This window comes from Corylus avellana, chromosome 6 (assembly GCF_965113065.1).
Source record: "Corylus avellana chromosome 6, dhCorAvel1.hap1.2, whole genome shotgun sequence".
In the NCBI taxonomy this organism is placed as follows: Eukaryota; Viridiplantae; Streptophyta; class Magnoliopsida; order Fagales; family Betulaceae; genus Corylus; species Corylus avellana.
This window is the reverse complement of record NC_142495.1, coordinates 19,524,193-19,538,386: the sequence shown is the minus strand read 5'-3', so window position 1 is coordinate 19,538,386 and position 14,194 is coordinate 19,524,193. Positions and strand designations below refer to the sequence as shown.

The following is a 14,194-nucleotide window of genomic DNA, read 5'->3' as shown; positions in this document are numbered from 1 at the left end:
AATTATGAGACTTCCAAATCTTTCCAATATGCAATGTCTCCTTATCTCAGAATTATGAGACTTCCAAATTTTTTTTTTTTTTTTTCTTTTGGTCAGGTTGTGCAATGTTGGTTCCCTTAAGCTTTCTATTTGACCCTTGTAGCGAGTGTTAAGTCAATGACTCCCAAACCAGATGGTTTTAAGGCATTAGGTGTAGAGACACCCCTAAGGACCTACTAACTCGAGTCAAAAAGGCTACAAAACCAACTAACCATGACATGGATTAAATCCAAATTTTTCACCTTTTGACGTGAAGACTCAATGCTTTGAGGCAAGATGTCCAGTTACTTAGTGAAAAGCCATCAATGATCATTTATTTCACATTTTTTTTTTCATCACTATATATGCCATAGTGTCATTTAATAAGTCATCTAGTTTCATCCAAGATGCAGAAACACACATTTCAAACCTCATGTCATGCCTCACAGATTATGTGCTAATGTGCTTGTGAAAGATCAGATCAAACATATGATTTTTCAACTGTCCTAAACAAGTAACCAAACTAACAAATTCTCTTATTAGATTATGTGTTCAAAATTTTAAGCTCACTGATGAATTCAAGCCACAGTTCTTTCTAGATCAACTTAAAATTTTAGAGCAAACAAGACCATGCATAAACTCTTTTTTTTTTTTTTTTTTTTCTTTTGTTTTTTTTCAAATAAACACACAACACAAACAAATAACTTGAAATTGGGACAAGGTGTGTGTGAACATGTGTGCCCATACTCCCAAACTTATATGACACATTGTCCCCAATGTGTCTAAGTAAAGGAAGGAATGTACCTGGGAGATGGTCGAAATAATCTTGGAAAGCATGGCTCGTAGCACACCCCCAAACTTGAATTGAAGCACACTTGTCCCTGCAAAATAGAAAACACACAAACAAGTAAAAATGAACAAAACTAAAACGAAATAAAAATTGAACAAAACAAAATAAACAATAACTATGGGATGCTGCCAAGTGCGCTCGATCGCACATGTTGTGCGTTCGATCACACTAATAGAGTGCGGTAGCCTCACAAATGGAGACCTGCGCTCGATCGCATGTGTGGTGCGATCGATCGCAGTAACAGAATGGAAAAAAAAAACCGATATAACACCAAAAAAACCAAAAATACTAAACACAAATGAAAACACAACAAAATATAATTCAAGCAAAATAAAATAAAAGGATATGCTATGGGGTGCCTCCCATGAGCGCTAAGTTTTATGTCTTCAGCCAGACGGTGGTCCCCTCTCACTGTTGCCCAGAAGTAGATGCTCCAGGTGGTGGTGGTAACCAGTTTAGGATGGACCACATCAATTCTTCTAGGGCAGCTAAGCATTGATCCATGAGGACCTTATCTTCCCTAGCCTCCCTTCTTTGAACAGCTGGCTCTCTTTGAAGACCTTCCATTTGTTCACAAAGGGATCGGTATTGGATGGCTCGAACGTCAATTGAGGTCTCCTCCTCATCTTCATCTACCGGCTCAGCTGCCAGTTCATCTTCGGCCATTGGCTTGACCTCGTCTGCCTCTTCCCCATCTTCTGGAGGTGCCCGGGGCATATTGGAGCAGCTCGTGTTCCATTGGCGAATGCCAAACAATGGAGTAGTGGTGACCGGCTCATCAGCTGCGGTGCCCTTAATGCCCTTCTTCCTCAAAATGTATGTGATCAAGTAGGGGAAAGGCAATCCCCATGAATGTGTGGACTCTGCTCCCCCAATGTGCACTCCATTCCAAAATTTATGGATTTGGTTCCAAATGATGTCGGGAATGGAGTACCATGCATCCTTGTGGAAGGCGTAGAGAGTTTGGAGGAATTGATCATGCCTTTGAGTTTTGTGTCCCAAGGGGAAAGCATTTTGGTGCAAAATGGAATCCACAAACCACAACCTTCGAGGTAGCTTGGACCGGCTGCCGGCATTGTGGTGGCCATCCGCATAGTGCCCTTGGCACATGTCTTCAATGATTTCCGCCACATAGTATCGGGGCAGTTGCTCTGCAAGATTTGCAGTTTCTGGAGGATGCTCATCATTGCACTACAAGGCTGTGGCTATGTCGGCCCTTGTCACATGAACAATTTGCCCTCGTACTTTTGAGGAGAGAGCAGCCGAGTTGTCACAGTCATGGGAAAGCTTGGCGTAAAATTCAACGACCAGCTTCCGGTAGGTGGTAGAGGTGACCAGTTTAAAGAGCTTCTTAAGACCCCTTCTCCTGAACTCGGCGACTGCCCATTGAGTCGCTTCATTGTTTTGAAAGTCTCCTCTGATGGAGAAGGTAGTTTCAAACAGCTGCTCCCGCTCCTCAAAAGTGGGTGGAGGAGAGATGGCTTCGGCCTCGGACCCCTGGGATGATGAAGCACAGGCTTTAGGCATTGTGAGCTTGACTAAGGACTTTTGTCGAACAGGTGGTGTGCACTTCTGATGACCACAAAGACAACTACGGCCAAGGATGCTCCAAACTCCCTGTAAACACACAAAAATCCCAACATAGAAGCAATGTGGGTGGATAAGCACCCACAATTGCAAGAAAAATTGAAGAAAATTGGAGGTTGGATTAGTGTTCGGATATTTTGAAGTTTAGGATGTATGAGGTGGTTTTAGTGGAAAGATGGTGGTATGGTGGGCGGAGAAGGGTCTTATATGGTGGTGGTGTAGTGGGTTTGGTGAAACTAGGTGAAAGATGGGAGGAGGACGAGTGCCGGAGGTGGGGAGTTTGGGAGAACCTGTACGGTGCCGGGAGAGTGGTTGTGGGCCATGGGGAAAAAGTGACCTAAATAGGTCGCAGGCCCTGCTGTCCGAGTGTGCTCGATCGTATTCGGCCAAAGATGTGCGTGTGTGGGTCATGTGCGCTCGATCACACCTATGGTGCGTTCGATCGCACCAACAGAATGTGTCGAGCCACCTTTCAGTTACTACGCTCGATCGCATACCTGGTGCGATCGATCGTAGTAACAGAATGTCAAATTTTTTTATTTTTTTATTAAATCAAAAGAAAAGTAAAGTAAAGGTTAATAATGAAAATGAAACATAAAGGATAATTGAAACATATGTGAAGTAAAGAAAGTAAGATGAAGAAGACAAGAGTGAAAATGTTACCGCCTTTAGTGGCTTCAGTACCACTATTTTGAGTAGATGGGCTTGAGGTTCGTGCCTGCTCAAACGCGTCTACTTGTGATTGTAATGCTCCTAGTGTGAAGAGCTGCACTTGAGCTCAGAATCTGGCTCAAGTGCTCTTGTAGGAGTAGGACCTCTCAGAATTGTGGCTGCCTTTAGCTGCTGGTGATTTCTTGGGTTAGGTACTGTTTGAGCTGAAAATTCGCCCTGCTTCCTCTCACTCAGCTCCTTTACCATCTGACCCATTTGCACTTCCAGTTTTTGTACGGCTTGCTCAGTCTTTGTATTGACATGTTTTTGATCAGCCATGAATTGCTTTTGTGAAGTCACCAGGTTGTGTATCATATTCTCCAGTCGGTTCATCTTTGGCTCTTGAGTTGGTTGGCTTGCTTGTTGGGGCCCTTTCTGCTGTCCTTGATTATTGCTCCAGGAGAAATTTGTATGGTTGCGCCATCCTGGATTGTAAGTATTGGAGTATGGGTTGTTCTTGTGGGGATAATTGTTTTGTCCTACAAAATTCACCTCTTTTTGTACTGCAAAAGGACATGTCTCAGTGGTGTGATCTAAATGGGAACAGACAGCACATACCTAGATTGGTGTGTCCTATTGCAAAGGTAAGATTTTCTGAACAGTCATGGCCTTGACTGGCATATCCAATTTCTTTTCTACCGCAGCCAACTGATTGGTTGATCCCTCACTGAGGTTTACTTCATACATGCCCTTACTTTTGATTCTTCTTTTTCCTCTTGAACAGAATTGCTGTGAATGCTCACTTAATGTCTCAAAAAGTTCCACAGCTTCCTCACTACTCTTCTCCATAAGTGTTCCTCAACAAGCTGAATCAACCATCCCTTTGTTAGTATTTCTAATCCTTCATAGAAAATTTGTACCTGCTCATCTTGAGGGATGTTGTGGTGTGGGCACTTTAGAAGCAAGGAATTGAAGTGGTCCTAGGCCTCAAAGAACAAATTTCCGTCTCGTTGTTGGAACATTTGAAGTTCCCTTTTAAGTTGTTTTTGTCTTCTAGGCTGGGAAAAACTGCTTCAGAAACTTGGTGGTCAATTCTTCCCAAGTATGAATGGACTCTGCAGGCAAGGAGTTGTACCACAATTTAGTATTATCTTTCAAGGAAAAAGGAAAGAGGACTAACCTGAGTCTCTCTGGAGTTAGGCCTTGAACATGCAGCAACTTGCATAAGTCAAAGAATTCCTTGAGATGCAAGTTGGGATCCTCAGTAGCTGTGCCTCTGAAATGAGTCAATGCATTTAGGATTTGGGGAGAGATATAATAGTTGTCATCCACCTCTGGTTGATATGCTATGCAAGAGGGTTGATGGATGTTTGTTGGCACATATGCTTGCTTCATTCGTCTCCTCACCCGTGGTGGATTTGCTTCTAATGGTCTTGGCCCAATTGGATTTTCTTGCAAATCTTCCATTTCAACTTCTTCTTCTTCTTTGTCTCTAGGTCGTTGTCGAATTGTTCGCTCAATTTCAGGATCGAGTGGAAGGACGGTTGAGGCTTGAGATCGACGACCTTGAATGAACTGGATTACTTCTTGATAAGTGCTAAAATATTCATATTTTCATCCCTTAACTTGCATGTTTTATTCCTTTGGCTTTACTTAATTAGGCCATTTTAATTCCTTTTTTATGTTTTCCACACTTTTACAGGCCTTTGGAAGAAAAAAAAGTAAAACTAGGTAATTTGAGCTCAAAAGAGGAAATGAAGACAATTGGAGCTCCCTAGTACTGCGATCAATCGCAGGGTACCTGCGATTGAGCGCGATACCCGAGAGGATATCGCAGCAAATAGGCCAGGAGCGATCGAGCGTACCCGTGCATAGGAGATTTATCAAGTGGCAGTTGGATTGATAATATTTCCATATTAGGGTTTTCCAATTCCAATTTGTAATAGGTTTCAAAACCCTACGAATTCCCTAGGTTTACTACTTTGTCTAGGACTTCTAAAGCCTATAAATAGACCTTTAAGCCTCTAGAATAGGGATGCTTAGTAAGGAGAAGAAGAGGAGCTCTTGAAGTTCAAGTCTCGGGTTTATTCTTTTCTTTTCTTTTATTAAGATGTTTAACATTAATTTTATGTGCAGCTAATTTATTAGTAGGGCTAGATTGAAGCCCTAGTTATGTTTAGCTAATATTTCAATATTGGCGCCTTTGTGATGGTTATGTTATGCTATTTAACTTGGTTAATTCCTACTTTAATGAATTCCTCATATGTGTGTGCCTGATCAACATATGCATGTGGTATGGACTAGTTAATTAAATCAATTTGGATGATCGAGTCCTGGGTTTAATGTAAGTAACAAAAGAAATCCACACCGGGTTCTTGGGTTAATCAACATGGGGAATCGGGAGTAGACACCCATGTCCTAAGCCTCATGTGTTTGTCAATTTCCATAGATTCATGCTTTCTTAAAGAACAACTTAGTAGACACCCATACTAAATCCTTTAAGAAAGAAAAGAATTAGAGTAGACACCCATGCCTAATTCGTTGCTTAGGGAAATCAATAGCTTAAGGAGTAGACACCCATACCTTTAGGTTGGCAAACATTAAGTATGCATAACATGATCAAAGCATTGGCATATTGTTATATTAGCTAGATATAATTAGTGGTGGATATCAGAGCCCTACCTTTTATTATCATCACTTTAATAATCAATCTTTGTTTTTACTTAAGGAAATTATTTTTAAACATAAATTCAGCAATCCTCATGGGAATGATTCTGTACTTGCAGCATATACTACTATGTTGACCTTGTGCACTTGCAGGTAAAACGTACAATTATTTACCTATTAATTTAGGTAGATAATTTGCACAACAAGTTTTTGGCTCCATTGCCGGAGATTGCGGCGAATTTTGTTTAAAAATTATTTTCCTCTAGTTTTGTTATTTTTTTCAAATTTTAATTTAGTGTTAGCAAAAAAAAAAAAAAATCAAAATGAATTTCTTGTTTTCCTTAACTTTTTTGTTTTATGTTTCAAGTTGTGGATTGGCATTCTGTGATTTCGATCAATTGCCAGCCAAGTGCGATCGAGCACAGTGCGATCGAACGCACCAACCTACGATTGAGTGCAGTTCCAGGGAGCATCCGAACCAGGCAGTACTGAAGCTGCTTGACTGAGGAAGTAATTCAATTCATGCAAGGTCGTCGATCTCAAGCCTCAACCGTTCTTCCACTCGATCCTAAAATTGAGCGGACAATTCGACAACGACCGAGAGACAAAGAAGAAGAAGGAGTTGAAATGGAAGATTTGCAAGAAAATCCAATTGGGCCAAGACCTTTAGAAGCAAATCCAACACGGGCTAGGAGACCAATGAAGCAGGCATATGTGCCAACAAACCTCCATCAACCTTCTTGCATAGCCTATCAACCAAAGGTGGATGGCAGCTACTATATCTCTCCCCAAATCCTCAATGCATTGACTCATTTCAGAGGCACAGCTACTGAGGATTCCAACTTGCATCTTAAGGAATTCTTTGACTTATGCAAGTTGCAGCATGTTCAAGGCCTAACTCAAGAGAGACTCAGGTTAGTTCTTTTTCTTTTTTCCTTGAAAGATAATGCTAAACTGTTGTACAATTCCTTGCCTGCAGAGTCCATTCATACTTGGGAAGAATTGACCACCAAGTTTCCGAAGAAGTTTTTTCCAGCCCAGAAGACAAAGCAACTTAAAAGGGAACTTCAAATGTTCCAACAACGAGACGGAGATTTGTTCTTTGAGGCGTGGGATCACTTCAATACCTTTCTTCTAAAGTGTCCACATCACAACATTCCTAAAGATGATCAGGTACAAATTTTTTATGAAGGTTTAAATGATACTAATAGAGGGATGGTTGATAGAGCTTGTGGAGGTATGCTGATGAAGAAGAGTAGTGAGGAAGCTATAGGAATCTTTAAGGGGTTAAGTGAACTTACTCAACAATTCCCATCCAGAAGGAGGCAAGATGTAAGGAGCAAGGGCAAGAATGATGAAAATAGCAAAATGCAAAATCAGATGTCTGCTGTGGAACAGAAGTTGGACATGATTGTCAAAGCCATAACTGCTCAGAAAATTTCACCTCTGCAACAGGACACACCAGGTCAAGAGCCCGAAAAGGATGACCTGAAGGATCGTATACAACAACTAGTGACTTCACAACAGCAGTTCATGGCTGATCAAAAACGAGTCAACACAAAGACTGAGCAAGCCATACAAAAACTGGAAGTGCAAATGGGTCAAATGGCAAAGGAGCTGAATGAAAGAAAGCAAGAAAAATTTTCAGCCCAAACAATACCCAATCCATGGGGTCATCAGCAGATGGAAGCAGTCACAGTTCTCAGGAATGGCAAGGTCATTGGAACTGAGGAGCCACCTCAAGCAACACTAGAAGGACCATCAACTTCCAAGGTAAACAAAATGGAGAAGGTAAATGCACCCCCCTTTCCTCAAAGGCTAGTCAAACCAAAGAAGGAAGAGCAACTCAGGGATATCTTTGAGACTTTGAGGAAAGTAGAAATCGACATTCCCTTATTAGATGCAATTAAACAGATTCCTTCATATGCTAAATTTTTAAAGGATTGTTGCACTAACAAAAGGAAGTTTCAGGAGTATGAGATATTGGCATTAACAGAAGAGGTAAGTGCAGTCTTGTTAAGAAAATTACCACCAAAGCAAACAGATCCAGGAAGTTTTACCATTCCCTGTAGGATAGGCGACCATTCTTTTGAAAAGGCACTACTAGATCTAGGAGCTGGGGTGAATTTGCTGCTTTACATTGTATATGAAAAGCTAGGATTGGGGGAACTTCAACCAAAATCTATTACCTTGCAACTAACAGACAGAAGCATCAAACGACCAAGAGGTATACTGGAGGATGTGTTGGTAAAGGTAGGTACATTTATCTTACCTGTTGATTTCATTGTATTGGATGTGGAAGAATCCCCTATGCCATCACCTTTATCTATTATCTTAGGAAGACCCTTTATGAGAATTGCTGATACTACAATAGGTGTGAAAAAGGGTACTGTGAGCATGAAGGTAAACAGTGAAACAATAGAGTTCAAAATATTCGATGCTTTAAAATTACCTCAAGAAGAATTAGAATGTTTTGATGTTTGTATGATCCAAGATGTTGGTGAGACAGTTTTGCAGGACCAACACAAAGATCCATTGGAGGCCATCCTCACCCATAGTGTCACAAGGCAGGACATTGAGCAGAAACCTGAAGATGTTACTAATGATGTCATGGAAACAGTGCATCACCTTGAGGCTTTTCCCAAATACCCAATTAAGTATAATCCTCCATTCGAGATTCTTGAACCTACTAATTCCGTTCTTGTTCCCTCTATTGTACAAGGACCCAAGCTAGAATTGAAGCAATTGCCAGAGCACTTAAAATATGCGTACTTAGGAGAAAACAAGACACTACCAGTCATCATAGCTGCAAATCTGAGTTGTGGGGAAGAAGAAAAGCTATTGAGAATTCTTAGAGAACATAAGACCGCCTTGGGGTGGACCATTGCTGACATCAAAGGAATAAGCCCAGCTAAGTGCATGCATCAAATCTTCCTTGAAGACGAAGCAAAACCAACCAGGGATGCACAAAGAAGACTCAACCCACACATGAAGGAGGTAGTCAAGGCAGAGGTATTAAAACTACTGGATGTGGGCATCATCTATCCCATCTCAAACAGTAAATGGGTCAGTCCAGTCCAAGTAGTGCCAAAAAAGAGTGGGATCACAGTGGTGAAGAATGAAGATGATGAACTGATACCCACAAGAGTAACCACTGGACGGAGGGTATGTATTGATTACAGAAGACTAAACAAGGTAACCAGAAAAGACCATTTTCCATTACCCTTCATTGACCAAATGTTAGAAAGGTTAGCTGGCCATAGCCACTACTGCTTCCTGGATGGGTACAGTGGCTATAATCAGATTGCAATAGCACCAGAAGTTCAGGAGAAGACCACCTTCACATGTCCTTTGGGCACATTCGCCTACAGAAGGATGCTATTTGGCCTATGCAATGCCCCAGCTACATTCCAGAGATGCATGATGCGTTTTTTTCAGACATGGTAGAGAAAACCATTGAGGTATTTATGGATGACTTTAGTGTTTTTGGGTCTAGTTTTGACGAATGCCTCCACCATTTAAAGAATGTTCTCAAGAGGTGTGAAGAATGCAACCTAGTGCTCAATTGGGAAAAATGCCACTTCATGGTTCAACAAGGCATTGTATTGGGTCATGCTATTTCAAGCAAGGGCATTAAAGTGGAAAAGGCCAAGACAAATATCATCTCCAAACTTCCCCCACCTCTGACAGTAAAGGGGGTGAGGAGTTTTCTTGGACATGCTGGGTTCTATAGAAGGTTTATTAAAGACTTCTCCAAGATCTCTAGACCCCTCTGTGCATTGCTAGGGAAGGAGGCCAAGTTTGAATGGACCAAAGAATGCATGACTGCCTTCAACACATTGAAAAAGCTACTCACTTTTGCACCAATAATGCGAGCACCTGATTGGAGTCTTCCTTTTGAGCTCATGTGTGATGCCAGTGACTTTGCCTTGGGAGCTGTCATGGGTCAAAGAATCAATAAGGTACCTCATGCAATATATTATGCTTCTAGAACATTGAATGATGCACAACTAAATTATTCTACCACTGAGAAAGAATTATTAGCTGTCATATTTGCTTTGGAGAAGTTTCAATCATACCTAATTGGCTCTAAGGTCATTATATTCACTGATCATGCTGCTTTGAGATATTTTGTTTGCCAAGAAGGATGCAAAGCCAAGACTAATCAGATGGGTATTATTATTGCAAGAGTTTGATCTCGAGATCAAAGATAAGAAGGGCAGTGAGAATGTGGTTGCAGATCATTTATCCCGACTACTTCATGAGGAAGAAGAAGATGAGCTTCCATTAAATGAAAAGTTTCCAGATGAGCAGTTATTTGTAGTAGAGGTCCAAGTTCTATGGTATGCAGATATTGTGAATTACATAACTGCCAAGGTTTTTCCTCCAGGTATGTCTAGTTAAGAAAAGAAGAGGTTGATGTCCCTATCTAGACAGTACCATTGGGATGATCCCTATCTGTTCAAATTTTGCCTGGATCAAATCATTATAAGGTGTGTCTCGAAAGAGGAGCATTTGAGCATTCTGCAGCATTGTCATCAATTTCCTTGTGAAGGACACTTTGGGGCCAAGAGAACAGCGTTTAAGGTATTACAATTTGGTTTCTATTGGCCTAATGTGTTTAAAGATGCCTTTATGTTTTGCAGCTCTTGTGATAGATGCCAGAGAACCGGTAACATCTCCTTCAGAAACCAGATGCCATTGCAAAATATTCAAGTGGTAGAGATCTTCGATGTATGGGGTATTGACTTCATGGGACCATTTCCTAACTCGTATGGTCATCTTTATATTCTTGTGGGTGTGTATTATGTGTCTAAATGGGTCGAGGCTGTCCCCTCAAACACTAATGATCACAAAGTGGTTGTGAAGTTTTTGCAGGATAATATCTTTGCTAGGCTTGGAACACCAAGGGCAATAATAAGTGATGGTGGTAGCCACTTCAACAATTATGCTTTTGCTGCTTTGATCAAGAAGTATGGGATCACCCATAAGGTTGGCACTCTATACCATGCTCAAACCAGTGGTTAAGTGGATATCAGTAACCGAGAAATCAAAAGCACACTAGAAAGGACAGTGAATCCCACCAGGAAGGATTGGTCCCTACGCTTGAATGATGCACTATGGGCTTATAGAACCGCATACAAGACGCCTATCGGTATGTCCCCATATCGATTGGTTTTTGGGAAAGATTGTCATCTACCAGTAGAGTTGGAGCACAAAGCATATTGGGCCATTAAGAAGTTCAACTTCGACATGCACCAAGCTGGTGACAAGAGGAAACTACAACTGAATGAACTAGAGGAATTATGGCATGATGCTTATGAGAGTGCAAAGCTCTACAAGGAAAGAACCAAGGCATACCATGACAAGCTACTGGTCAGGAAAGAATTTCATGAAGGACAAAAGGTATTAATCTATAATTCCAGATTGAGACTGTTCCCTGGAAAACTTAAGTCAAGATGGTTTGGTCCCTGTATGGTCACCAAAGTGTTTCCTTATGGAGCTGTGGAGGTCTATAGTCCACAAAAATGTCAATCATTCAAGGTGAATGGACACAGAGTGAAGCCATACATTGAAAAGAATTTTCCACCCCAAGATCAAAATTTGGCATCACAAGATTTGGAACTCCAGGCTGCCCAATATGTAGCACAACCATTTGGAGCATCTACCTCTGGGCAACACTGAGAGGGGACCATCGTCTGGCTGAAGACGTAAAACTTAGCGCTCATGGGAGGCACCCCATAGCATATCCTTTTATTTAATGTTTGCTTTATTTTATTTTGTTTGATTTATATTTTGTTGTGTTAGTATTTTTTGTGTTATGTCGTTTCTTTTCCATTCTGTTACTGTGATCGATTGCACTACACATGTGATCGAGTGCAGGTCTCCATATGTGAGCCTACCGCACTCTGTTAGCGCAATCGAAAGAATAAACCTGAGACTTGACTTGAAAGCTCCTATTCCTCTCCCTTCTCCAAGCCTCTCTATTCTAAAGGCTTAGGAGTCTATTTATAGGCTTTAGAAGTCCTTGGAAAAGTAGTAAACCCTAGGGATTTCGTAGGGTTTCAATCCTATTACAATTTGGAGTTTGAAAAACCCTAATATGGAAATAGGGACATTATGGCCGCCACTTGAGATGCCTCCTGCGCACGGGTGCGCTCGATCGCAGCCCGTGTGCACTCGATCGCAGGTCTGCGATCGATCCTTCTTTTGGCCTGCGCAGCTGCGCTCGATTGCTCCTGGCCTGGCTCGTGCAGTATCTTCTCTGGTATTGCGCTCGATCACAGATACCCTGTGATTGATCGTAGTACCTGGGAGCTCCAATTTTTCCATCTTCTCTTTTTGAGCCTAAATCACCTAGTTTTACTTCACTTTCTTCCACAAGCCTGTAAAAACATTAAAAACACAAAAAGGAATTAAAATGGCCTAATTAACTACAACCAAAGGATTAAAACATGTAAGATAAGGGCTGAAAATATGAATATTTTAGCACTTATCACATATGTTGATTAAGCAAACACATATGAGGAATTCATGAAAACAAGAATTAATCAAGTTAAATATCACAATATGATCATCACGAAGATGCTAATATTGAAATATTAAATAAACATAATTAAGGCTTCAATCTAACCCTACTAACAAATTTAGTTACACATGAATTTGATGTTAAACATCTTCGTAAAATAAAATAGAAAGGAAAAGAATAAACCCGAAACTTGAGCTTGAAGAGCTTCAATTCTTTTTCTTGCAAATTATGTGTCTATTCTAGAGGTTTAAGGGTCAATTTGTAGGCCTTAGGAATACTCTATAAACCCTAAAAACGTAGGGTTTGAGCCCTAGTTCGCACAAGGCTTCAATACCTTAAAAGAAACAATTTTCATAACAAGGCTTGCAGCTAGCTTGCTCCTCACGCACGGGTGCGCTCGATTGCAGCCCTTGTACGATCAATCGCAGGACTGCGATTGATCATTTGTGTTGGGTGCTCGATCGTAGGTGCGATCGAGGCGGCTTCTTGTGCGCATGAGCGCACGCCTTTCGCTTGTCTTGGTCCTTGCCTGCAGTGCGCTCGATCGCAGCTCCACTGCGATCGATCGCACTACCAGAGCATCTAGCTTTTGATAAAAATAGCTCTTTCAGTACGAAACTTCCAAAATTGCTTCCTTTTCTTCCAAAAGCCTATAAAAACGAAGAAAGCACATAAAAGAACTAAAATGGCATAAATTAATCAAAATTAAAGGATTAACAAATATAATTTAAGGGCTAAAATATGAATATTTTGGCACTTAACACTTATGGAGTAGACACCCATACCCTCAGGTTGGCAAACATTAAGTATTCATAATATCATTGGATCATTGGCATATTGTTATATTATCTAAGTATGATTAGTGGTCAATATCAATGCCCTACCTTTTATTTATCTTTTCATCTTTTCATAATATCAATATCGTGACAATTTTGATATTTTAATTAATTCTAAATAAAATTAACAATCTCCGTGGGATCGATCTCGTACTTGCTGCACTATACTATCGTTTGATCTTGTGCACTTGCGAGAAAAACGTACCAAGTATTTGCCTATTAATTTAGGTGGGTATTTAGCACAAGTTTTTGGCGCCTTTGCCGAGGATTGTTTAATTTTGTTTTGAATTTTTTTTCCCTAAGTTTATTTCTGTTTTAATTTTTGTATTTTTCTAAAGCTTTTCCCAGTTATTGTTCTACCTCCGAAGGTGCGCTCGAGCGCCCATCCAAGCCGATCAAGCTCACCAGTGCGATCGAGCTCATCAGTGCGATCGAGCTCACCAGTGCGATCGAGCACACCTCACAGCAAGATTGTAGATCTGATTTTTTTTTTTCTTTTATTTCATGCAGGGTCAGTTGAGTCTGCATCTTCGTAAGTTTTATTTTTAATTTTGCTTTTATTTTCCCTTTTAATTTTAACTTTTTGTTATTTTATTTTTAATTTCACACATGTGGGGAGGCAATCCGACACCCCATGGACCATGTTTATTATGTTATGACCCTTATCACCATCTTAGAGAATGTCCTACAATGAGACAAATTTCTAACAAAATTATTGGGCATAAGAACACATCGTTCTCTAGATCGGGGAATGACAACTATCTTGATTCCTTCAACCCAACCTGGAGCCAATAGTGAAATTTCCCATGGCAAGCTCAAGCTCCTAGAAATCATACCCCACAATTTAATGAGCTGCTTCATCATTTAGATCCGCAATTCTATGATCAGATGGCTGCCATGCAAAAGACATTAAATATGATTCTGAACTCCATGACAACTCAAAACATCTCTCCCATTTAGCCAGCCACCCAACTCCAGGTATATGCCATATGTTCTCATTCTGATCATTCTATTGAAACTTGTCCTTTGTATTCATCTTCAAATCAGGAGCAAGAG

The 14,194-nt window shown here is 40.7% G+C and overlaps 1 protein-coding gene across 1 annotated transcript; it reads left to right on the top strand.

The window, feature by feature from the left end:
- The first annotated feature begins 10,930 nt into the window (after positions 1–10,930).
- Positions 10,931–11,458, top strand: LOC132187968 (uncharacterized). Its single transcript, XM_059602390.2, has one exon. It carries the CDS (start codon positions 10,931–10,933, stop codon positions 11,456–11,458), a length of 528 nt encoding a protein of 175 aa, XP_059458373.2.
- Positions 11,459–14,194: the final 2,736 nt, after the last annotated feature.